Source organism: Harpegnathos saltator, unplaced genomic scaffold (assembly GCF_003227715.2).
Source record: "Harpegnathos saltator strain DR-91 unplaced genomic scaffold, Hsal_v8.6 scaffold219, whole genome shotgun sequence".
NCBI lineage: Eukaryota > Metazoa > Arthropoda > Insecta > Hymenoptera > Formicidae > Harpegnathos > Harpegnathos saltator.
This window is the reverse complement of record NW_020230005.1, coordinates 937,928-962,314: the sequence shown is the minus strand read 5'-3', so window position 1 is coordinate 962,314 and position 24,387 is coordinate 937,928. Positions and strand designations below refer to the sequence as shown.

Sequence of the window (24,387 nt, the reverse complement as noted above, 5' to 3'; positions counted from 1 at the left end):
TTGATGCGTATCACCGTATCACACCGTAAATACCCGAGCATACGAGCGCGATTCTACATCCTGGCGACCGTTAATATTTGATTTTACTGGGTTGACACGCGGCGACAACCGGTGAGGAATGACTGGCGGCCGCGCGCGAGCGAGACAAAAAAAGAGATTTCATCTGGAGGCAGGCCAGCTCGATAAATTCAAACGCGCGCGGACCCTGCGACACTGCATTACAGTGTAGAATCCCGTCTGAATGTTTCAGAAGTCGGCGTGTGTTTATTGCGCCTTAACCTGCCGCGCTGCAATAAGTTTCCATGCGGTAATGCGGCCAAAGCTTAAGTTTAAACACCATGTTAATCGCATTGTTCTCAGGCGGGCTGTGAAATAACGATGACGTGAACGTGTCGACTGCTTTCCACACGTGTAATTTAATATTGGTATATAGACACAGACTGCTACATATATACTATATACACCGCGAATCAGCCGAATCTCGCAATATGTGCGGACAAGTCCTGTCGTTTGTCACATATCGCCGAAACGATGGTCCGAAACATGAGTCCTTCTCAATCACACACTTTAAGAAGCGCATATGTGTACTGTCAAAAACCTGACACCGATGTGAACCTGGAAGCCAATTTCAAAAAAATTAAAAATTAATAATACAGATCGTTTGTACTCCGTTCGTACCTTCCTGTTTGTACCGCAATTTATTTCGTTGGTTCGTAAACATTGGTTGGTAAAGAGTAAACAAATACAAAGTTAGGTTAGGCTATTTCCCAGTTTCACTTTTTTAAACATCCTTTTTAATTCAATGAGGCCTCGATTCTCGTCATAAACGGTCGATAAACTGTCATAACGATCACGGTGCAAAGTTAGTTACACTCGTCGTAACTAAGAACATTGCAAATATCATTATCAACAAAGTTAACGAGCGACATTTTCGGCAATTCTGGAAACTTTAACTATAACTGTCCGTGTACAACTCATCGGTTTCCGAAATCGATTTCGGAACGCAAGGTGTTGTTTTTTCTCTCCAACGCGCGATAGTTCTATTTCAAGCAGACACGATATTTTCATCGCGCAGCTTCTCCGCAGCTCTGTCCGCACTCTCGCTTTTCGTCCAGGCTTCTCGCTCTGCGTGTGAAACTTTCAGTGAATGACAATGGGGAGGGGGGGAGGGAGACGTCAGGAGCCCAATGGGAGAAACACACGCGCGAGTCGCTCCAATTAATAAAGCAGTCGCAATATTCGCAATATGTCGCATCTTGATCGATGGAATTTGTTTGCGTCGACCAAACAATTTGTCGCGCGCATGTAGCAAGTGGTGAATTATGCGCTCACATTTCTCGGAGTCTGCATAATATGAGCAGACGATGCCAGACTTGTGCACGGGAGCGAAAGTCTGAATATAATCACTAGCTGTATATACAGAGTGTTTAAAAAACAGGCTTCGGCGCTTTAAAGGCAGATGGAGGAAAAATGGAGGAAAAAGGTCCTAATAAACACGGATCGAAAATCTGTCGGAGTTATAAACAGTTACTTATTTTAATTAAAGCAAGTGACTTCTGACGCTTTTGCATTCTCTGATATAGTGTCCTGTCTATGTTTTTTATCGATAAAAAGAGTACCATGCTTTCAAGGAGTCCCTAAAAAAAAATCTCTTCGCTTTTGCTCGGAATGTAAATAAACGTCTATTTTCTTTTTATTTATTATACGCTTCACCGAAAAAATAATCGTTAGGCACACAAGACTAATATCGTGTTACTTTAATCAAGAAATGGCAGAAATGCATTTCACGTATGACCGTGCACCAATAGCGCGTCGTTTGCTTTAATTATAAAGTAAATAATTGCTCACAACTTCGACAATATTAACATTTCGATCCATGTATATCAGGACTGTTTTCTTCCATTTTACAAATGCCATCTACCCTTAAGATCCTGAACACTCTTTCTTTAAGCACTATACTGTATATGTAAATAAATCAGTCGATCTCTCAACACAAACAAGCGGCGGACGGGGAATAATGGTTCTGCGAGGAAATCGAGACTCGTCTCTCACCTTGGCGGCTCTCACACGCGGCTTGGCTTTCCGCTTGATCCATGCCGCGGAAACAGCATTAAATAGACGCGGCGTATCGACACGCGACGCCGCGGCGCCGCGTGTAAGATACGACCGGATATCCGGCCGATCCCGCGACAAGCTATCCCCGCGTTCCTTGCGGGTCTCGGAGGCCTCGCGGATAGTGGCTTCGTCCGTTCAGCAGACGGTTGTCTGCAAACTTTGATTACATCTACCGGCAGACTATCCCCAGTTTTCACCACCTTCTGTCCCTTCTCGTCCCGCCGCGAGTCAAATATAGGCACGTACCGACACCTTATTCTTGTGGACGTTGTGTACCGCCTGACCGTCTTCTCCGATCCCTTCGAATCTTCACCGACGACGTCCCTCGTCCCATCAGATTTACCACCGTCGAGACCAACTCGCCGCTCCCTCCGCTCTCATGGCGCCATTTTCCTTCTCTATTCTCGCCTTCGTCTCGCGAAAACCCATGGAAACGCATTTAGCGTTGCGTCCCGGCGAACGCGAGATGTAATTGCGTTAGCTATTACGTGAGTCGCCTGGCAAAAGTGCGTGATGAAAATGCGCCTTCCAGGACAGTTTGAGACCCGGACGCCGCAGAAACGCGTCGCAGAAAAGCGATCGCCTGAGCTCTCTTTTGTGCCACATTACGGACATTTTTCACGGCCGACAATGTTGTGATCCGACCGGCCACCATTCCACGTCGTCGTGAAATTATTATGGCGCCATAGGCGGCGCCAAGGATAGGCCTGGGTGGGCCACCTACAAATACGCTGGCCCGCCCTTTGGCCCACTCTAAAATTTTAGAAAATTTTCGCATAATTATGCTGTCCTATTCTATCCAAGTTTTCGGCTTTTTTATACGAAGTTATTTTTATAATAAAAATTCTACAATTAATTTTAAATTCTATTTTCTTGGTTAATTTCTCCCAGAGACAAAGCGCAACGGTTCGAGACATTGAAATGAATGATAAAATGATATATAATATATAATAAATATGGCCTACCCATGTAAATTCTGGCCCACCTGTGGCCCACCCGCATGAGAATAGTTCCGGCGCCGCCTATGCATGGCACATGAGCACGTATGCGCGTTCAGTTTATCCATATCGTGTATCACGTTACATCCAAACGTTACATGCAAACAAGCACTGATGCAAGGAAGCGACGCTCTAGTTGCGCACCAATTCCAGGCTTAATTGATTTGTCTTACTCGATGCCATGAAAAATGCGCAGAGTAGCAACTCGACTTTCGTCCAATGGCTGACATTTGGCGAATAACCTTGGCGTCGAGAAGGCTTTGTCAAAACAAAACAAACTCGATCAACGCAGGCTTTGACGTAACAAACGCAGAAGCCAACGATCGATGTATATCACCAAGTCTTTTGTTTCACTCGACGAATTATAAATTGCCTCTTTGGGCGATCGACTCTATGTTGATTCGACCGCGCTCGGGCACTCCTCTTTTCAATTTCCGGAGCGAAGCTTCTAACCCATACAAGACGATTACTCGAACGATCGACGTTATTACTTTCCGAGAAGATGCCGCGCTATTTTAATCGAGCGCAACACCGCATAAGACGACAAACAGCTTTCCTGCGAAAGGCCACGTTAGGCTTCCTGGAAGCCCGTTGTCGTGTAAACGCTCGATGCACGCCAAGTTCCCGTCTCATTCCGCGAGTTGGCGGTTGGTAGGTTCACGAACCCCGGTATCTCGCCATGGAGGATGTTGTCGACGACTTTGAATGATCGCGATAATAACGAGCAAACGAGACCGCGTGTTTCCATGTTGGCCGCCGCGCGTTCGTTCGCTGGCCAAGCCGGCAAGATAAAGTTCTCTTCCACTTGTTAGGAAAGATAATCCAACTAAAGAGGAAAAAGTTGCAAGCTTCTTTTATTTAGGACAAACTAGCTTGGACCAATTGAGGTCCAAGAGTGCCGTATAATAATTAAAATCTTCTCTTTCACATACTTTAATATACGCGTGTTTCTTTGTCACAACAACAACCTTCACTGCGCGCGCGCGCATTCTACAAAAAAAGCATAAAGTAATAATGGCAACGATAAGGAGAAGGAGAAGCGACGTCGTCCGTTAGTTAGCTCCTAAAGCTCTCGTTAGACGCCGGGTAGCCGTCACCATTTTATCCCGTCGGGAATTAATCAAATCGAGGATAAAGTGGATTATGCGTCGAGGTTCGATGGACCTCGATTCCATAATGCGATTGGCCATGCTCCTCCCGCGGGAGGTATTTTCAGCATCCTTCGAGTATAATGATTCGTAATTAGATATTATCTGCAACGCATTAAGGAGGGCGTTTAATATCTTAATAAAGTTAGCGGGAAATACTCGTAGTCATTATCTCGGGGTATTATAATTGAGTAGCCCGTGTCTGATTCAACGCAAGTGACTTCTTTCTCCTCCCTTTCCGTGAGTCTTTCCTTAACCCTTAAAAAAACACTAGGATGGTTGAAAATTCATCCATCCTGGTAATAAGAGGTAACAAAAATATTCCAGCGTTCAAGGGTTAAAATTGATACATAGAGTTGATACATATTAAATGTGCAAATTAATTCGATGCTAACGTCGAATCTTGGTCTGAGTTTAAACTCTATGCGGACAAAGACTTAAATTCAGATCAGGGTCTCGTCGACGTTTGCCGGCAAATTGGTATAAAAGAGCAAATAGAGCAAAAATCACGTTTCACATTTAATATGTAAGAGGAGTAAGAGGATCGAGTATGGTATGGAAGTATTCAAAAAGTATACCTCCATCGCACTTTGTCGTCAACGGAGAATTAGACGTCAGTAGACGAAAACGAGGAAATAACTTGCGTCAGTCGTCGGGCCAGAAGGGAAAAATTCGCGCCCTAGAACGAGAGAGAGAGAGAGAGAGAGAGAGAGATCGTTCGTAGGCTGACTCTGTTATTCGCTCTTACCCCGTGCTTTTTGTCAGGTAAAAAGTTTCCCCGGGAAAAGGAACCAATTTAATAAGGCCTTAATAACTTCCCGGAGGGAAGCAGACGCTTGGCGTACGGCTGTGTTTGACGGCTACTTCACGACGTCTTCTTCTTTCCCGACGTGAGGAGTAAATTCACGCTTTCTAGTAACGGAGAGGTATAACCCTTTATTGGTGGAACAGTGATACGCCCACGCGCGTTCTCGTCGTTCTCCTTCTGCCTGAACAGTACGATGGTTCAGCCGCTTTACCTTGCTTTACTAAGGGTGAAATCGAGAGTTGTGTGCGGAGAAATCTTATGGCAAAAAAAAATTGCATCGCACTTTTCGTCAGAAGCAAGTCACCTTCAAGTGCATAGCGCAGCACAATTGTATATGTGTGTCACACGTGTAAAATAATCTCAACCGATAGAATAGAATAAATAGAATAGAATAATAGAATAAAATAATATCAGATTATTATCGTGTAACTTAAACCGCGATAATCTCCTGATCGCTCTCGCTTTATTAGCTCTTAAGGAAATGATGAAGAATCGAACATTTTTGCATATTGAAATTTGTTCTTTTTGTGTTGTAGAGATCTTCAAGGAAATAATATATCAGTGATATTCAAGACGGATTTCGAAGACATGGCAACGCTTCATGTCTTGTGAGTATATACGCGTATATTCTTTATCATTGTTCTCCAGCACTCACTCGTATTGGCTCTCGCGACAACCGCTGATGAATAATCGATTGCTGAAGGATCGTTAGAGCCTAGCTAATCGGGAGTCTGCTGGACCAATATCGAGTCGAGTCGGTCAAATTGGATTTATAATGTCTGCTGCAAACGGTAACGCGAGCTTACAACTCGACAGAAATCGAGACAAAGAGAATTGCGCTGTAGACATTTATTGCTACACTAGGAAAAATGTATTGTTACGTGAGCCAAAATTTTGTCGTAACAACAAAATAATTTGGTCAACAACAAAACTGTTTAGTTCCTGTAAACAAATATCTCGTTTGATTACGGTTTGTTCGTATAACGTAATACTTTGGTTATAGCAACCAAAAAGCTTCAACTATATGAATTTTGTTAAAAATATTATAATTTTTTCTTAATATATAAAAACTAAATTTTAGTGCGCAGAAAGACAAAATAGTATCCGTTGGGCGTTATTTTAGTTTATGTAAAATAATATTTCGTTATTATGTAATTTTTATGGATAAAATAACTAAAATACTTAATTTTTATATATGAAGTCTAAGAGCAAAATCATTCGATCGAGAGAACAAAGCAGAAAAATATATTTAGTTGGGACAACTAAATATTTTTTTAAAAAACAAGATATATAAAACAAGATATTTGATTGCTACTAAAAAATGCCTCAACTAAACAGTTTTGTTAGAGATACTAAATTTTTTCCCCTCGTGTATAATTACTTTGCGCCTCACATTGTGCGAACCTGTTTCTATCGTCTATCGTCATAGGTTGCTGTCCAACAATCAAATTCACACTATCGAGAGGGGGGCGTTCCAAGATTTAGTGGCGGTGGAGAAGCTACGTCTGAATAACAACCAAATACGCCACTTGCCCGATCTTCTCTTCAGCAACATGATGAATCTGAAACGCCTGTAAGTACAATTGAACGTATATTTCGCTTGTTACGGCGATCTAGATTAGACGGAGAGTGTGTGTGTGTGTGTGTGTGTGTGTGTGTTTCTATACAGATTTATCGATAACCGATCTTTTTTGTCCGCGCAAATACGCTACATAATTACAGATAGATATCTTTCGACATTCATGACCATTAACGTTAGCCATTAGCGTCTCGCTAACACGCATGACGGGCCGGTTACACGGCGCCGGCCGGTGTTGCAAATTGGAAATATTTCATCTCTCGCCGGCGCGATATCGACGAGCGTGCGTAAGGAGAGAATTCGTTAAGAGCCCCGCGAACGTATTATGCCGCGTCGGGATTTATGCGATATGTCAGTACGGCGGTACACGGTATATAACGCGCAGCTAAATGGCGCGCAGTGCGCGCAACATTGCGAGATACGAGCTATGTGTGTTGCAACGAGTGTACAACGTCATGGAAGTTTGCGATATCGCGGCACCATCCGCGCGGCTCGCGGATTTCGCACAAATGACAACCTCGAGAGAATAATTACACGTGAGAAACAGTCCGAATGCAGGGTTTGTGCGCGCGTACATACACATTAGCACACGTAATACGCACGCACACATATCGCCGCCTTCTCTGCTCTCTCTCTCTCTCTCTCTCTCTCTCTCTCCCCCCCCCCTCTCTCTCTCTCTCTCTCTCTCTCTCTCTCTCTCTCTCTTTCTCTCCTTCTCTCGTTATTGCGTTGAGCGCAACGACGAGGGTTATCGCATAAACTTTTCAGACGACGGCCTACATATCTATCGTAACGTACGTGCATGTGCTGCGAGAGGTAACACAAGCTCGGTTCTCTCGCAGTTCGCGCGCGCGCGCGAGTTTTCCCGATCGAACGTACGCGTGGCTGCACCGTGGCGACTTTTCACCCCGGAGTTTAGCCTCTTAAAGGCGATCGTTCGATACGCAACGATGCGCCGACATGATGTCGACAAGCCCGACCGGCCGACAAAACGCCCGACGACTCGCGGTCGCGTTTGCGTTAGCGTTTGTATTAGCTTGTGTGTTTCGGGTTAATCTTCGTTGTTTTTTCTGCTTGAAAAACACATTTATTTCCATTACAAAATGAATTGATTAATCAGTCGAAATATTTTCCATCGTTTTGCGTTGCTTTCTCCCATCTTTCTGCTAGCTAAGAAATGAATTCCGCGACGATAGAACGACTCAGGTTTTGAAACAATCCATTTGTCCGTCCAGCACTTTCGGATTTCTTCTTAATTTCGAAAGCGTGTGTCTTAAAGGCCACGCTGCATTGAGCGGAACAAATGGTAATCAAACGAGGCCAGATCTGGAGAATACGCGGCGTGCGAAAGAACTTTCCCACTCGAGCTCTGTCAGCGTTTCCTTCACGACTTTTGCAACATGTGGCCGGGCATTGTGGTCCGGCGATTTGGTGGCGGTGGTCGTTTCTGATCCAACGCTAGCTTCAAACTAGCATAATTATTAGTCTAATTATTGCCTGGTCAGTTGCGTAACAGTTTCATTCGGTTTTAAGAGTTTATGATGCACAATACACCCTTTTGATCCCATCAAATACAGAGCAACGTCTCGTGATCATGAATATTGCGTCTTGGCGCCGACGTAAATGGTTTTTCGCGTTCAGTCATTGTCATAATTAATCCACTTTTCATCACCAGTGACAATCCGGTAAAAAACTCTTTCTTCCTGCCTGGCAATCAAAGCAGTAGCGATGGATGCGCGGTCCAGCATGTTCGCTTTGGTCGATTCATGTGGTCGATCCATTCTCCTTTCTTTCGAACTTTTCCCATTTACCTGCAATGGGAATGCTTCCGATTCCCGAAGTGTTTGGCAGCTTCATCTTTTGCGACCAATCGTTCGATAATAAGGACCGCGCGATCGTGTTTGCCGACTGTCTTATTAGCAAGGGCTGATTCACAGCTACGGGACCGGACACTAATAGGCCAGAGAGAATCTACATTGCTTCAGACATTTGTCACAAGCACGCAAAAACAGATCGACGAATCTTTGCTCGTCGACGGCTCAGCGCGCATCTGCGTACAGTATATTATTGTTTGGCGTAGAAGAAACAATTGTTGATTGGATATGCCAGTGAAATATATCTCGATCTTAGAAGTTTTGCCAGCGCGAGCTCGACACGAAGAGCATATTTTCGATCGCGACTGCACGATAGGAAAACATAATCGAAATGATACAGAGCTATTTCGCGCGGGCCGTTTCGCGCATGCACAATTTACTCTCATTCATAAACTACCCGTCGAGAGAGAGAGAGAGAGAGAGAGAGAGGGAGAGAGAGGGAGAGAGAGGGAGAGAGAGGGAGAGAGAGGGAGGAGAGAGAGAGAGAGAGAGAGAGAGAAGGAAGAGAAGGAGGAAGAGAGTAAACCTCTCGTCTCTTGCCAGCTCGATACGACACTTGGCTGGTCTTCATCCGGCACGTACGACATACGGTTCTCTTCTCCGGTTAACGAGAAGAGCCACCTCGACGTCGCAAGAAATACCGATCCCGTGATTACACCGTCCGTCGCGGCTTCGTTCATCTGGCTTGCTTTTCCTCCGAACGCGCGCCGTCCGGTAACATTCTTCCCGATCCGGAATTTCAATCGTACGCGGCGCACAACGTGCTCTCTCTCTCTCTCTCTCTCTCTCTCTCTACCCGCTCTCGCAGAGAAAAACGAAATAGAGACAAGTCGACCCGACGAGCAACAGCGCGATATCGCGCCTTTATCTCGTGCCTTTATCGCGATCGAGCGACACACCGTTTCCGTCCGGAGAGGTTTCTCTCTGCTGCTCTCCCGGCAGCTGCCAGCCACGCAGCGGTCGAAAAGTGCACGAGCGAGCCCCTTTCTCCCGTCCGTGGATGACAGGGTGGCGGAGTTTGGGCGGGAAGAACCCGAGCGAGAAAAAGAAGAACAAGACGAGAGCAGGCAGGGAGTAGAAAAAAAAGAAAAGAAAGAAAAGAAAAACACAGAGGTGGAGAAAAAGAGAAGAGCGGAGAAGAGGAGGAGGAGATTCGTCCATCTATCATCCTGCAAAGTGGGCAAGACGGACGGGACTCGAAACTTCCCGTCTCGGCTCGCGGGCTTAGCTCGGCTCGAGCATAACCTGCAGTTTCCGACGATAAGGCTGGGATCAGCCACCTTACAAACGGATGTATTATGTTGCGACCTTACGGCGGCATTCTCACGGGCTGCTCGGATGCACGATAATTCTTCATCCGTGGCGCGGATGAAGAATCGTTGAAATCGAAAGCGAGAGGCTGCTACTAATTTCGCTCGCTGCTACCGCCTCGTATCGAAAACTCGAGTCGAAAAATCGCATTTGCTTCGCGCCTGTTCACCGCGTCGGTCACAGGCGACAACAAACCCGTTGCAAACAGCTAATAAATAATGATCGCACAGTTATTACGAATACTCCTGCGCAACGCGTCGTAAAGTCGTTGCGCACGACGGGGTAGGTCGCAATCTTCGCGATATCGCCGCGTCGACTGAGATCGATTGTATACAGAGTGTTTAAAACAAAAGGTTCGTAAGACTTTACATCCAAAAAAAAAAAGTAACTTCAGAACAAGCGGAATTATTCAAATTCTAGAGGACTTTATTCTTATATACGGCCTCAATTCCTTTAAGATTGAGAGGAATATATTATATAAACACATTATTCTTAAAGTTAGAGGGATTATATGTTATAATGTAAAATCTTATTGATTTTAATATAAATTTCCTCTTATACACAGATTATGTAATCTCTTTTTAAGAGGATTTATTTTTACTGTATTTTATTTTTACTTAGGTTATATTAGTTAATTTGAAGAAATTATTATAATATATAGCGAAAATTAATACATGTATATGATGTACTTCTGGTTCCAGTTCTACAATAAGTAGGCACAAATGAAATAAGATCATCATGACCAATTATATGAAACATAGTTAAAAGAAAGAATATATCATTCAACTTTTTGCAATAGATTATAAACTGTATATGGGTAAATTAACGAAATATGGGTAAATTATCTTCGGTGTATATTACAGCGACACACATACTTTTTCTAAAAAGCGTTCCAAATATTCTGATACATGAGCATATGGTTATTTTTTCGTTCATGTTTGGAGGTAGAACATGACTGAACAAAAAAAACCAATATTCAAATTAACATATTCCTCTTCATATAAGAGGAAAATTAATTAATATAAGAGGAAACCCTGAAATCCTTTCAAATAAAAGGAAAACAGAATAATATCTGATAAATTTTAGATGAATGGTTCACTTTAATCGCTTGAAAGAAAGAGGAATCCTTTTTCTAGAAAAGACTTTGCTTAGAATATGAGATTATGAGGAAAAATCTCTTTATAAATAGAATACTTTTTTGGGCGTAAATATTCATATTATAAAATGGAGGAAAAAAATTCTAATAAACATAGATATCGAACGATTAATATTATCGGAGTTTTAAGTAATTATTTATTTTAATTAAAGCAAGAGACCTATTTGCTTCTAACGCTTGCAAAGTTTACGCTAAAGACGAATTTCTATATATCTCTTTCCTATTTCTACACACTTTAGCTTTACATCTTCGTATCATTGAATTGAGAACTCTTTGAAAAATTCTCGGCTTTATTCTAACCATTTGACAGACATTTTGTATCCTCGGATGTAATTTGTCTATGTCATTTATCGATGAAGAGTATAACATGCTCTTAAGAAATCCCGATAAAAGAGGCTCGGCAGATTTAAATCAGGAGAGCAGAGAGGCCATGAGACTGGTCTGCGCCGTCCATCCATCCATCCATCCATCCATCCATTTTTCACCGAAGGACCTATTTAAATGTTAGACGAATTACATCAGAAAATACAAAATGCCTGTCAAATAGTTAGAACAAAGCCGGGAATTTTTGAAAGAGCTCGTAATTCTATGGTACGAATAAGATATGAAGAATGTGGGGAAAAATAGGAGGACATGTAGAAAATCGTTTATAAAAACTTTGTAAGCGAGCAGATCGCTTGCTTTAATCGAAATAAATAATCGTTCATAACAATATTATAACAATATCAATTTCTCGACCCATGTTTATTAGGACTTTTTTCCTCTATTTTGTAAATACTATCTGCACTTAAATCTGCACCTGAATCTGTTTTTTTAACACCCTATATACATAGAGAGACTAACAATCATTCCATGATTCTTTGAGCACGCGACCGATGCCACCGGCTTGCGTAATTTTTTATGGAGAAACTTGCGGGGCTCTTAGCGGGTATTACATACACGCAAAAGTATCGGACGATCCCTTGAATCTCGTCTCCCGTCCCGCGTCTTATCGCGGTAACGCAGTTCGCAGCTCCGATAATTCGGAATTGGACGGGTCGCTCGCAAGAGACGAGGACCACCGAGTCCTTTTGTTAGTTTCGCACGGGCGCGGCCACGTCGAAATTCGGTAATTGCTTTCTGGATTGGCTCGAGAGCGAGCTGGGAGTTGTCGGGCCCTCCGTCTTACCATGATCCAAAGGCGCATAAAGCCAACGATCTCGATATGCTCGTTTTCCCTGCTGCATTATTGTCGCGATTCATTATCGTCGTCCGTTCTGCCGAGTTCGTCGTCGAGAGCTTGTCGACTCCGACGATAAAGTGGTGATTGTGCATCGTAATCTTACGTAAAATGTCTCGCTCCTGTCGGTGTCTAAAATCGCCGAGCTTCGTATCGCACGTTTTTACTGAAAATTTTATAATTTTCATTAGTATCGCGAATGCGCTTCGACTTGGGGCGCATTAGTCTTGTAAATGCGACTTCATTTATTTCCAATTTACGTTTCTCTACTTGGAGCCTGATTTATGCAATCATAATGTAAAAGCGATTATGTCAGCGAGTAATTCATTCATAAGTGAGTATTCGATCGCTTGGAATAACGAGCGATATCTCGAAAGAGACGAGCTTTAGTAGTATATTCTCTTTGTCGAATCAGTGTGGGCACTTGGAAATTTGGAAATTGCTTTTCGCAATTGTGTCGAGTGCGTTGGGAATTTAATACCTCAGGTTTCCGCATTTTCGGAAAGTTGTCGATTTCGGCTCTTATGTTTCTCGCATCCGTATTCGTAGAACCATTTTTCCACAATCTGTTGAATGCTATTAAATATTAAAGGATGCAGCGTTCTCACTGGCATTACAGACCTCGAGAGAGTTTTAAATAACAATATTTTTACCCGCGCACGGAAAATAAGTGTATATAAATATATACAGGGTGTCCCGGACCACCTGACTTTTTTGTAAACGCGACATTTTAGAGAAAAATGTTTCAGACAAAAGTTGTATGGTTTCAAAAGGGACATGGAACAATTATATCGTTTGGTTTACAGATTGCATCACTTTTGAGATATTTACTGGTCATTACTTTTCTTAAGCGGAAACCCCAATTTTTAATTATATCATCTTTTTCTACCAATTAATTTGGACAACTTTTGTTTAAAACATTTCTTTATTTCTTTATTAATTATTTTTTATTAAATATTATTTTTTGAGATATTGAAAGAAAACTTGGACATTTAAGGAATTGAGATATTTAAGAAAATCTAAGGATAATTATAAGGATAATATAGAATAATTTTTCAATATTTAACTTACAATATCTTGCTAACTATTTATAAAAAAATAAAAAAATATATTGTTACAGTAGCGCCCTGACTTCTATTAATTTAATGATTCTGAAATTTCCAAAGGTCGATAAGTTAATAAAAGTTAGGACACTATTGTCCTACAACAATATATTCTTAAGAAATAGAGTAAAAAAGTCTAATGCTATTTTTTCTTTCGACAAATAGCGAGATATCGTAAGTTGAAAAAGTTACCAAGTTTTCTTTAAATATTTAAAAAAATATTAGGCAAATAAAAAGACCGTTCGTAAAATCAATTCGTAGAAAAAAATTATATAATAAAAAGTTGAATTTTCCATCTAAGAAAAGTAATGATCAATAAATATCTCGAAAGTGACGCTGTCTGTAAACAAAATGATACACTTGTTTTATGTCCCCTTTGAAATCATACAACTTTTGTTTGAAATATTTTTCTCTATCGTGTTTATAAAAAAATTCAGTGACCTGAGTGGTCTGAAACACCCTGTATATTAAGAATGGTTTTTTAACTATCGATTATTGATCAGAGAAAATGTATGTATTATTCTGTGATATCATCTATCTCATAGATCTACATCTCCACCTATATCACAGATATATATATATATATATATACTTTCTCTGATAAATAATCGATAGTTAGAAAACCATTTTTTAATTTCGCCCCATAGTTTTTCACAGAATTCTCCAGAGAGATGAACTTTTATTGCGCGCAGCGTGTGACAAACGCTTATTCGATGGCACGATCAAACTCTGCAGGGACAATAATATTTCGCACTGACCAACTCGAACGCGAATGACGCACGTTCCCTTTGTACGTCCGCGTTCGTCGAGTTTGCGTCGAAATTTGATAATTACTTTCTGGATTGGCTCGAGCGGACTGGGAGTTCAATCTCCCGGCATCTCGCCCTCTCAGTCTCTTTCTCCCTCCCTCCTTCTCTCTCTCTCTCTCTCTCTCCCTCCCTCTCTCCCTCTCTCCCTCTCTCTCACCTTATACATTTTTCTTATTCTTCTTTTCCTCTTTTCACCCGCCATGTTCCCTCCTGTAAACATAATTACAGATTGCGAGTTCCGAGGCAACGGATAGTCAATGGCGCTAGACATACTTCGAGACCTTATCATCACGAGGCCTCTGTTTAGGCTCGGGTCGTGAAAAGAGATTTCACAGCACCGCTATGGTATTTGCACGCGCTTTTCGCTTCTTGAGATTCCGACCGCGCTGGTCGTTTGTCGAACCTTCGATCGTTCGCATTCGTTCATACAAGTTCAAGCCAGACACTTGAAGTTAGGACCGAGACTACGCTCTTAACTGGACTATGACTGTCGACCATTGATCAGTCATTGGCAAGGAATCGGTCATTCATCACTGACATTAGCATTAGCGGTCGACTATTATTCGTTATACCGTACGTGTCATTGCACAACCCTTCGATTTATCAGCGATCGCTGATCAATCGTCGAGAGATACGCGCGTATGCGCAGCGATGATGATCCTTCTCGTTTGGCTTCTCGCGGGACAACTTTTTCTTGCAATTCGCAATCATTTCGGAACTTAGTGTGACTACCACGAACCACTTGGAGACGCTTGTACGTAAGATGCCGACGACTGTCGCGTGACACCGTGGAAACGGTTACTCGTTATGCGGATAACGATCCTGACCGCGATGTGGACCGCGAAGCGCGCGAGTCTATAACCGCTCACGTGACTGTCTCCGGTACACGTGTGGCCGGTCGCACGCACGAGCGACAACTTGACAGAGGATAACCGTGTAACTTCGCGGAGGCAGCATTTGCCGCATGGGCATTCGACGCTTTTGAATAATTGATCGAAAATGTAGGACGAACTCGCGACTGGAGTCGCGACAAAGTGGAGCGAGTGACTACTCACCGATGACGGAGAACGTGGCCATCCGCCTCCGTGAGCGTAAAGACCGAGAGAGGTCAACGGACACGCTGGTTAATGCAACCCTTGCGTGAACGTGACGCCGATGAGTTCTGCTAATTTGGCCATTTTTAAGCGCGGCAACGGAGGACGCGAGGAGATCAACTCGAAGCGACTATTCGAACTATTCGAACAATTCCAACGATTTCATTCGATTTGATTCCATTTGATTTATTTAACAAATTGCGAAAGATGATTGATGATGTATAGCTCCTGCTCAAAAGTAGCCGGGCTAATAAAATACAAAATATTCAATCAGATTTAGATGAATTAGAATATTCGAACAAAATTTATTTTGTCGCCTTCAAAAGAGTGTCCTGTTCTGTGCAACAGACGTACACGTCTTTTCTCGATTTATCGTCGGAGATGGCGGAAAATTGAACTAAACCTTTCGACTAACCTAATACTCGCGGAAGAAACGCGTATGTTTAATATCTCGCTCACTGAAACGTCGATTGAAACGTAGCTGGAAATCTGCGTTATATACGACCTGAGATAATTAGAGCAATTGTTAGAATAAGATGCGAGACTGTTGCCTCGACTCGACACCTCAAGAAACTGATCATTCGTTTTGTATTATCGCAGAGACCTCAGTCACAATCAGATTGCCACTATAGGACCGAAGACTCTCAGAGGAGTGTCCGCTCTCAGACATTTGTAAGTATCTTATCAGATGCACTACAAAGACAGATTGTCCTATAACTCTCTCTCTCTCTCTCTCTCTCTCTCTCTCTCTCTCTCTCTCTCTCTCTCTCTCTCTCTCTCTCTCTCTCTCTCTCTCTCTCTCTCTCTCTCGCTTCTCTTCTCTCTCTTTCTCTTCCTCTCTGGAGGCCATTATCATGTCATCGAGACAGTCCAGTAGAGCGTAGCGTTGTAATTCATACGCGTGATATTTTACGTGCGACAGCTTGACTGGCAGTGCAGCTAGATCTCTTTGACAAGAGACTGTCAGCACGACAAATGTTTGCGACGAAAGCTTCACATATGTCGCAAACAAGACATTGCATTCTAAATAAACGCAATCGTCGAATTGAACGTTTCGTCGCGCTATTCGAGCTTGAGCGATAAATACGCGACGGGGATGTCAAGGTGCAAAACAGCTGCAAGTCTGTCTATCACGTAATTACCGTCAACGTCGATATTGGATCGTTAAATATTGTTCCTCTTCTTCCTCGGTAGATTGCTCGACGACAACGTACTGACCTGTATAGACGAAGCTTCGATACGAGAACTGAAGGATTTAGAAATATTGTAAGTAACTCCAATTCGCCGAGATTGCTTGGTAGGTCTCACATGATTCTTATATCAAGAGACACGTGTTTTGCGTTTATGATGATCGCGATTGCGTTTGCGTTTGCGTTTGCGCAAGAAAAGAAAAAAAAGAAAAAACTAACGCGCTGAATATTAATTTTCAGAATGCTCAACAACAACAAACTCGTGACCCTCGGCAAAGAGACACTGAGCGGCTTGTCGCATTTACGAACTTTGAAGCTTACGGATAACGCGTTCGCTTGCGATTGCCATTTAGCATGGTTATCGCGTCATTTGAGAACTTATCCTCGCCTAGGGCAACACACGCGTTGCGCATCTCCGGTTCATCTCAAGGATCGCAGTCTCGTAGATTTGCAGGTGAGGACCCAAGGAGTCGCGTCATCGTCGATTGATCCCGTCCCGCTTTATAAAAAGCACGTTTCTCTCATTCGAATTCACGCATCTGTTCACGTACATGTGTAGGCACTGACAATTGTGTGCGCTGGACGGATATTATATAAATCACTTGGATAAATGATCGTCAGTCTAATTACGATGTACATTAATGTCACAATATGTTTTGTATTATTAAGGGTATGCAAAAGGGTTTCCGCCGTTTCTGAGGCAATATTTTTTATTCATATTATTATAAATGACACAGTATCTTTGATCGAAATATTTTCCGGCATTTTATCTACTACTTTATCCACGATCTTTTGCGATTTTGGGATTGTCATAATAAATCTATTTTTCGTCTCTGGTCACAATTCAATGCAAAAAAGACTTGTGCTTGTGTCTCGATCGAGCAGCGAAAGGCAAATGGTGACTAGGCTGGCAATAACATTCCCAGATAATTCATTTGCTTCCTTCAGAATTTTTCCCATTTCATGCAAGCATCGAATTATAGTACTCTGATTAACATGTAACCTTTTCGCAAGCTCTGCATTCGATCGAGTCGAGTCTTCTTGCAACAACGCGCTTTCAAGTCATCCGAATTCATCTCTTGTGGTCGCCCGGCACGCTCCTTGTCTTTCAAGTCAAAATCGCCACTTTTGAAAGCGTCGAAAGCACTCGCAATATGAACTTTCAGTGATCGTTCCCTCACCATAAGTTTCGCAAATAATTTTGGTTCAACAGCTGTTTTGCACTGATGAAACAAAAAAAGCATACAATGACGAATATGCATCTTACCGACTTCCATCTTGATACGAATTAAAAAAACGTTTATGTCAATGAATATGACTTATTATGCAGTTTCTATGCAGGTTGACCAAAACTGACATAATCTAACAAAAATGCGTCGCAACTTTCATGTGAGTAATTCACAATGGCCATCTATGAACGATGAAAACTTTTGCGTAGCCCTAATATAATACGTGTCGTTATAATAATAAGTTTGAAGCGACCCGCACACGTGCAATACGTACAGCATGGCTGTGTACGAGACTTTTGTACAAAATGCTGTTTCAACGCGTTTGCTACGCGCACACTATCGCGCGTGTGCGCGCAAGAGAGATTTTTAACGGGGAGCATTGTGGCAATCGTTAAGCTAGATTGATCGATACTGTTCTCTTTGTTGGCCCACCCGATGCGCTTAATACGACTTTGAAACCCATTGTTTGCAGGAGCACGAGTTCAAGTGTTCAGGCCTGGTCGAGCGAACAGGTTCGGAATGCAGCGCCGAGCCTCAATGCCCGCATCCTTGTAAATGCGCCGATGGGATCGTCGATTGCAGGGAGAACTCCTTGACGAAAGTGCCAACCCACCTTCCCGAGGACACCACTGAGCTGTAAGTGAACAGCCGCGCGCGGCTGCTACGTGCTCGCGCATTGTACCTGCGCGCGTGTGTACCTGTTCTTCGTCTGAAATTTATTTCTCGCTCGAACTCGAGCTCGAGCGGCGTATTATCGATAACGCGCAGGCCGGCTTAAACAAGCAGTTGGTCCGCTTTCAAGCCCTCCCCCCCCTTCTCTCGCTGTCTCAGTGCGTTGTGCGCCCTCTTTCTCTCCGTTGCCGGACAAATTTCATCCGTCCGAATCGTCATCGCTGATCATTTTTATTCGCTGCACGACGAAGCAACGAAAAGAATAATAGTATATTACTGACGCCCGCGTCCGCGCGCGCGAGAGAGAGAGAGAGAGAGAGAGAGAGAGAGAGAGAGAGGAGGAACAGAAACGACAATTTATTATATCGCATTGAACTGTCGTACGCGAGAGGAAAGGAAGTCGCCAGGGAAAGGAACGAAACGCAAAGCGAAAAACACAGAATACACCTATAGAGTATACTTGCCAACTTACTCCTGCAATTTCTTTTCTTTTCATCCTCCTGATCGACCGCAGGCGGTTGGAGCAGAACGGCATCATGGAAATTCCACCCAAGGCCTTCTCGCCGTATAGAAAATTGCGAAGAATGTGAGTGACGTTCGTGACTGACCTGCTCTCTATCACACACACACACACACACACACACACACACACACACACATATCGAAGCCTGTTACTTGAGCGCACGAAACGTCTCATATTTTTATGTTTCCGGTTTCTCGTTCGTGACAGTGATTTGAGCAACAACCAGATCAGAAAAGTGGCGGCGGATGCTTTCCACGGGCTAAAATCTCTCGAGTCCATGTACGTATGACGTTTATTTCTTCTTCGATACTTTGCCGATGACATTTTGCCGCAAGTACTCCACCGTAAGTGGGAATGTGTATCTCATTGCAGAGTTCTATACGGTAACAAAATCACAGAGTTACCGGCTGGCCTCTTCCAAGGGCTGACGAATTTGCAGTTGCTGTAAGTATCTTTGAATGTCTGAAATTTATTATAGCTTGCTTGGTTCGGTTGGTTCGATTCGATCGCACGAACGCGAGATCAAATTGAACAATTCAGCATATCGATGGAAATATTATAGGAGGTTCAATTAATTCCGGTCCCTAGCAACAGATGGCTTTGGTAACAAGGCAGTGGTTGGTACGGAATGTTGAAATCTGGCAACACTGAGAGATTTGACACTTCTCTGTGACATATGACAGTTTGCGCGCTACTATTACTGATAGCTCCATTGTTTATACACTATCTAAAATGGATCGTACAAAATTGCATTTTCGACATTCATTACTTTTTTTGTTTGATTTGAAGAAATCGACTAGACGAAACAAGACTAGAATGAATTCAACCTCCTAATGCAATAGGAATCCGCGCAGAGCAAACACATTTTTCTCTTTGTTCTTTTCTCTCTTCACTCGCAATCTCACACCCGCGTTCTCGTTCTCGCTTTCGTTCTCTCGCAACACGGATATCGAAAATCGCCGAGGGAACCGCGCTGGAAATCACGATGAAAAGCTCGTTGTTGTTTCAGGTTGCTGAATGCCAATGAGATATCATGCATACGAACAGACCTGTTCAAAGACTTGACCAGTCTCACCTTGTTATCTCTTTACGACAACAACATACGTTCGTTGGCTAATGGAACTTTCGCCAACCTGCGAAGCATTAAAACGCTGTTCGTATCATTAGTAATGTAAACGTAAATGCGCGACCGCTAACCGCAGATCCACGCGCGTTTCCTTGTGTCGCGCGTTCGGACTGTAATCGCAGCTTTTTCTCTCTCCGCAGACATTTGGCGAGAAATCCGTTCATCTGCGACTGCAATCTACGCTGGTTGAGCGCGTATCTTCACGCGCACCCTATTGAGACATCCGGCGCTAAATGCGAAATGCCAAAGCGAGCGCAGAAGCGAAAAATCGATTCGATGCGGGACGACAAGTTCAAATGTAAGGGTAAGCACGATTCGACTTTTCCGACGTATATCTCATCTTAACACTTCGGCAGGGTAGCATGCAGGTCGCGGCAGTTTATATGGAGGCAGCGAAGGTATACCGTATGAGACATAAACGTAAACGAAGCCCTTCTCATCCGCGGTCGATGTCCGTTCATTCCCCATTTACATTTCGAGCGATTAGAGTAGGACGTCTTCGCACGTCCGTTGGTTCTCTTGTCATATTTTATATACACACCTTATATACACGACCAACATTTATTATACGCCATCACCGACATGCAGTCGCACCGTTGAGCGAAGCCAAAGAATCGGCTTACAAATGGAAAGCGATAAGAAACGGATAATCGCGCCGTGAAAAATTGAATTAATCCAACGAGTCGTGAAATATTATTCGTTCTCTTCCCCAAAGAGAGATATATCGAAAGCCGATAGGAGGCTCGAATTGATCGACCGTGTCACTTTATTATCAATCACGTCGCGACGGCACACGGCTTGCCGCTTTCGGACCAAACCATTTCTATTTTCACATATATTCCCACTATCTCGTTCTCGTTGCTTCGACCATTCCTTGCATCCCATATTCAGTTATATATAGTATTATATATACATTCTCCTCTCCCTCCTCTCCCCGTTTCGATTGTCCTTCGTTTTCGTCGACACGTCGAGAACAGATGACCAGACAATCTGTGTGTAGATCTCGCGTAACCAAGAAGTGCATCCAAGAACCCCTTGATAAGTACCGGCTACATTGTATGCCAAACGCGTGCAATTGTCGATCGATGGATGAATTTCGCTAATTGTTAAATAGATCCTGGTAGGTATGCGTTAATACTAGCTGATGTTATTATGTGCGTTTACAGCCACGTGGTAAACTCGTTTTCGTTGATGCTGTCACAATGACGGTAAATTATTTAACGAAGCTACATACGTAGGTACATACATATATACAGGGTGTATAAAAAATACCGGGACATTTAAATGTTAAAAAAGTTACCATGTTTTCCTTAAATATCTAAAAAAATATTGGACAAATAAAAAGGTTGTCAAAATTAATTTGTAGAAAAAGATAGTACAATAAAAAATTGGGGTTTCCATTCAAGAAAAGTAATGATCAGCGAATACCTCGAAAGTGGCGCCATCTATAACTAAAAGAATATAGTTGTTTTATGTCCCCCTTGAAACTATATAACTTTTGTCTGAAATATTTTTTTGCTAAAATGCTTAGTTTTCGAGATATTTCGTCGTTCCGGTACTTCTTACACATTCTTACACATGTATGCATACATACATACATATATACATACATACCTTCCTATCTACATACTTATCTACCTACCGACCTACATAACATACAAAGCACTACTGAGTGATACGTATGGACGCAGATTTACTTTAAATTTTGTCTCTTTGTGCGGACATAAGCATTTTTTTTATATAGAGCGTTTAAAAAAGGACTTTAAAGACAGACAGTACTCATAAAATGGTGGAAAAGGATCCTAATAAACAAAGAAATAAAAAAATTAATATTGTGGGATTTATGAATAATTTTTTATTTTAATTAAGGCAAGTATTCGCTTCTAGTGCTTTTGCGATCTCTGATGTAAATTGTTGCATCATGTCATTTGTCGGTGAAGAGAGAATACTATGCTTCAAAGGAATCTTTAAAGAAGAATCTCCTCGCTCTTGCTCGGAACGTAAACAAACATTTATTTTCCTCTCATTTACACACACGCTTCACCAAATAATTGCTAGTCATTTATCCTTGTGAACAGTTGCAGAGAGCTATCATAAAGTTTTCATAGTACAGTAAGAATGACATTGTATTACTCGCTAACCAAGAAATATGGCAGAAATGCATTTCATGCATGACTGTGCAGTAGAAGCGAGTAAGTCACTTGTCTCAATTAAAATAAATAATTCATAATTCCGACAACATTAATCTTTCGATCCATGTTTATTAGGATTTTTCCCACCATTTTATGAGTACTATCTGTTGTTGTCCTGAATTTGTCCTGAATAGTTTTTCTCAAACACCCCGATAGACTTATAATATCGCTGGACAATAGTAAAGAAAAAAGCGTGCCTGGTGCATAAACAAATATTGTAAGACTTCGTCCTTTGGTTGTTGGCGACACACGAATAGAGAGTTGCGCACTACTCGCGCATTATTTATTGTCTACGACTGTACCTTCGCGAATTTGAACATGCAGCTTTTCGAAATCCTGGAGATCTGTATTTCTGCCGCTTCGGTCGTTTGAACTGATCTCGTTACATTACGACTCTATAATTCATAGGCGAGAAATATTCATAGCGAGTCTACGGGCGTTCTTTCAGCAGAACGCATTTCCTACGATATGAAACTTTTTGCCAAGGTAATCCATGTTTACCGTGCCCGTTTGAGAATAATACCTGGAAGTTTCGAATCTTCCCCTTTATGCGGCTTCAAGTTTCATCCGAATGCACTTTCCTTGTACACCATACAATCCCGAAATACGTATACGTCGCTCCATATGTACCGCTATGTATGTGCTCCGTTATGTACGGTGCGAGACGCAAAAACCAAACAGCGCCGTGTACTTGTTAACGTCTTGGGTACGTGGTGGATAGTCGTACAAACGGATTTCATGTACAGTATCGCGCGGTTGCATCGACACACCGCACGCTTCAGGCAAAAAATCTACCATGCTTGTGCGCCGCAATCGATGGCCTCGATTGTCGACGTGGGTGAAATTTACAATTGGCGAAACACGACAAAACTATCGAATCGTAAAATTTGAAAATTGGCATCAGACATGACGAATTCGCCGAGGAAGAGAGGGAGGGAGCGACATCATTGATCATGATCCTGGCGATCATAAGAGAAAGGAGAAGATAATCTTTATATAATCGTTATCTTCGGTCGATTGCATTTGCCTCGCTTCAGCGAGACAGTGTGGGTGCGTATATAAGAGAAAAATTCATATTAACACGCTACAATATGCCGAGCAATAGTCGATCCTACTGAAAGAACGCGCGATTGTCGGTAGTATTGGGTTGGTGCAAAAATAATTGCGGTTTTTGCATATCAAGTATAAAGACATGTATATCAGTTAGAAATTATATTTAACAATCAAAATAAAGACCATTGGCCCGCACACATTTCTCCCAACGGGAAACAACCTCTCGAGTTGTTTTACGTGGATCCGCTTCAACAATGGTTCTTAAATTATCATTGTCTACAGCTGAAGGACGTCCATGATTCTTTTCATCCTCCAGACTTTCGTTTCCATCACGAAATTTTTGGAACCAGTGTTGAGCTGTACGTTCACTAATTGACACTCTTCGGCAAAAACAAATTTGATATTCCGAGCAATTGCTTCACGTCCCAATTTAAACCCATAACAACAATAAAATTGCGCGAATTTGCTTTTTCTCCATCACTAATTTCAGAGGTTATATGCAACAATATTAAAGAATAAAATGCAATAGACATAAGCTGAAATAGCAGTAATGCTAATTGCATTGTTTACAATGATGTACCATACGACTGTAACAAAAGATAACTAAAGAAACCAAAGGTAAGTGGAAAAATCGGCGTCAAACTTAAAATGATAAAAACCGCAATTACTTTTGCACCAATCTAACAGTTCGTTCTCCGTAGCTGAGCTGCGCGTACGCATTTTGCGCACGAAACTCGCTTCAGAGGAGCGAGTGCGGAGGAGGAGCGTGCGGTGTCGGCAAATAAACATTCCGGTGCGGCACATGTGTAGCACCTACGCCGGTATAAACGCGCATTACCGCTTGCCGTGTAGTTCCGCAAACAGGAACTTACGCCGCTGGCGTAAAACTTGCGGACAACTTTCGCGAGTTGCGCGCGCGCGCGCCTCCAGTCACGGCAAAAATTTATACAACGCCCTCTGTGCTGCTGTGCTTTACGAAGGATTTCATGAGAATTAGGGTGGCGGGGGGAGAGAGAGAGAGAGAGAGAGAGAGAGAGAGAGAGAGAGAGAGAGAGAGAGAGAGAGGAGGCAAGCGTTTCCAGCATCCTTCCGCTGAAGGAAACGAATGTTACGCCTTGAGCAGCACTCGCGTCTGTGAAAAGCGAATCGCCGGAGCCGGGAACGTGGGAGAGAGACGCGACGAGATAA

At 42.6% G+C, this 24,387-nt stretch overlaps 1 protein-coding gene across 4 annotated transcripts in view; it reads left to right on the top strand.

Annotated features, from left to right (window-relative positions):
• The window catches only part of sli (slit guidance ligand), a 449,992-nt gene that overhangs the window by 404,687 nt on the left and 20,918 nt on the right, over positions 1-24,387 (top strand). For 2 of the 4 annotated variants that reach the window (XM_025298457.1, XM_025298456.1), the window contains exons 2-12: positions 5,606-5,677; positions 6,499-6,642; positions 15,815-15,886; positions 16,409-16,480; positions 16,645-16,858; positions 18,106-18,269; positions 18,820-18,891; positions 19,036-19,107; positions 19,201-19,272; positions 19,838-19,981; positions 20,095-20,252. In XM_025298457.1, coding sequence (XP_025154242.1) covers positions 5,606-5,677; positions 6,499-6,642; positions 15,815-15,886; positions 16,409-16,480; positions 16,645-16,858; positions 18,106-18,269; positions 18,820-18,891; positions 19,036-19,107; positions 19,201-19,272; positions 19,838-19,981; positions 20,095-20,252 — 1,256 coding nt within the window. Of the gene's footprint in view, positions 1-5,605; positions 5,678-6,498; positions 6,643-15,814; positions 15,887-16,408; positions 16,481-16,644; positions 16,859-18,105; positions 18,270-18,819; positions 18,892-19,035; positions 19,108-19,200; positions 19,273-19,837; positions 19,982-20,094; positions 20,259-24,387 lie in introns of all 4 variants that reach the window. The other 2 variants (XM_025298455.1, XM_025298454.1) reach the window with 1 other exon arrangement.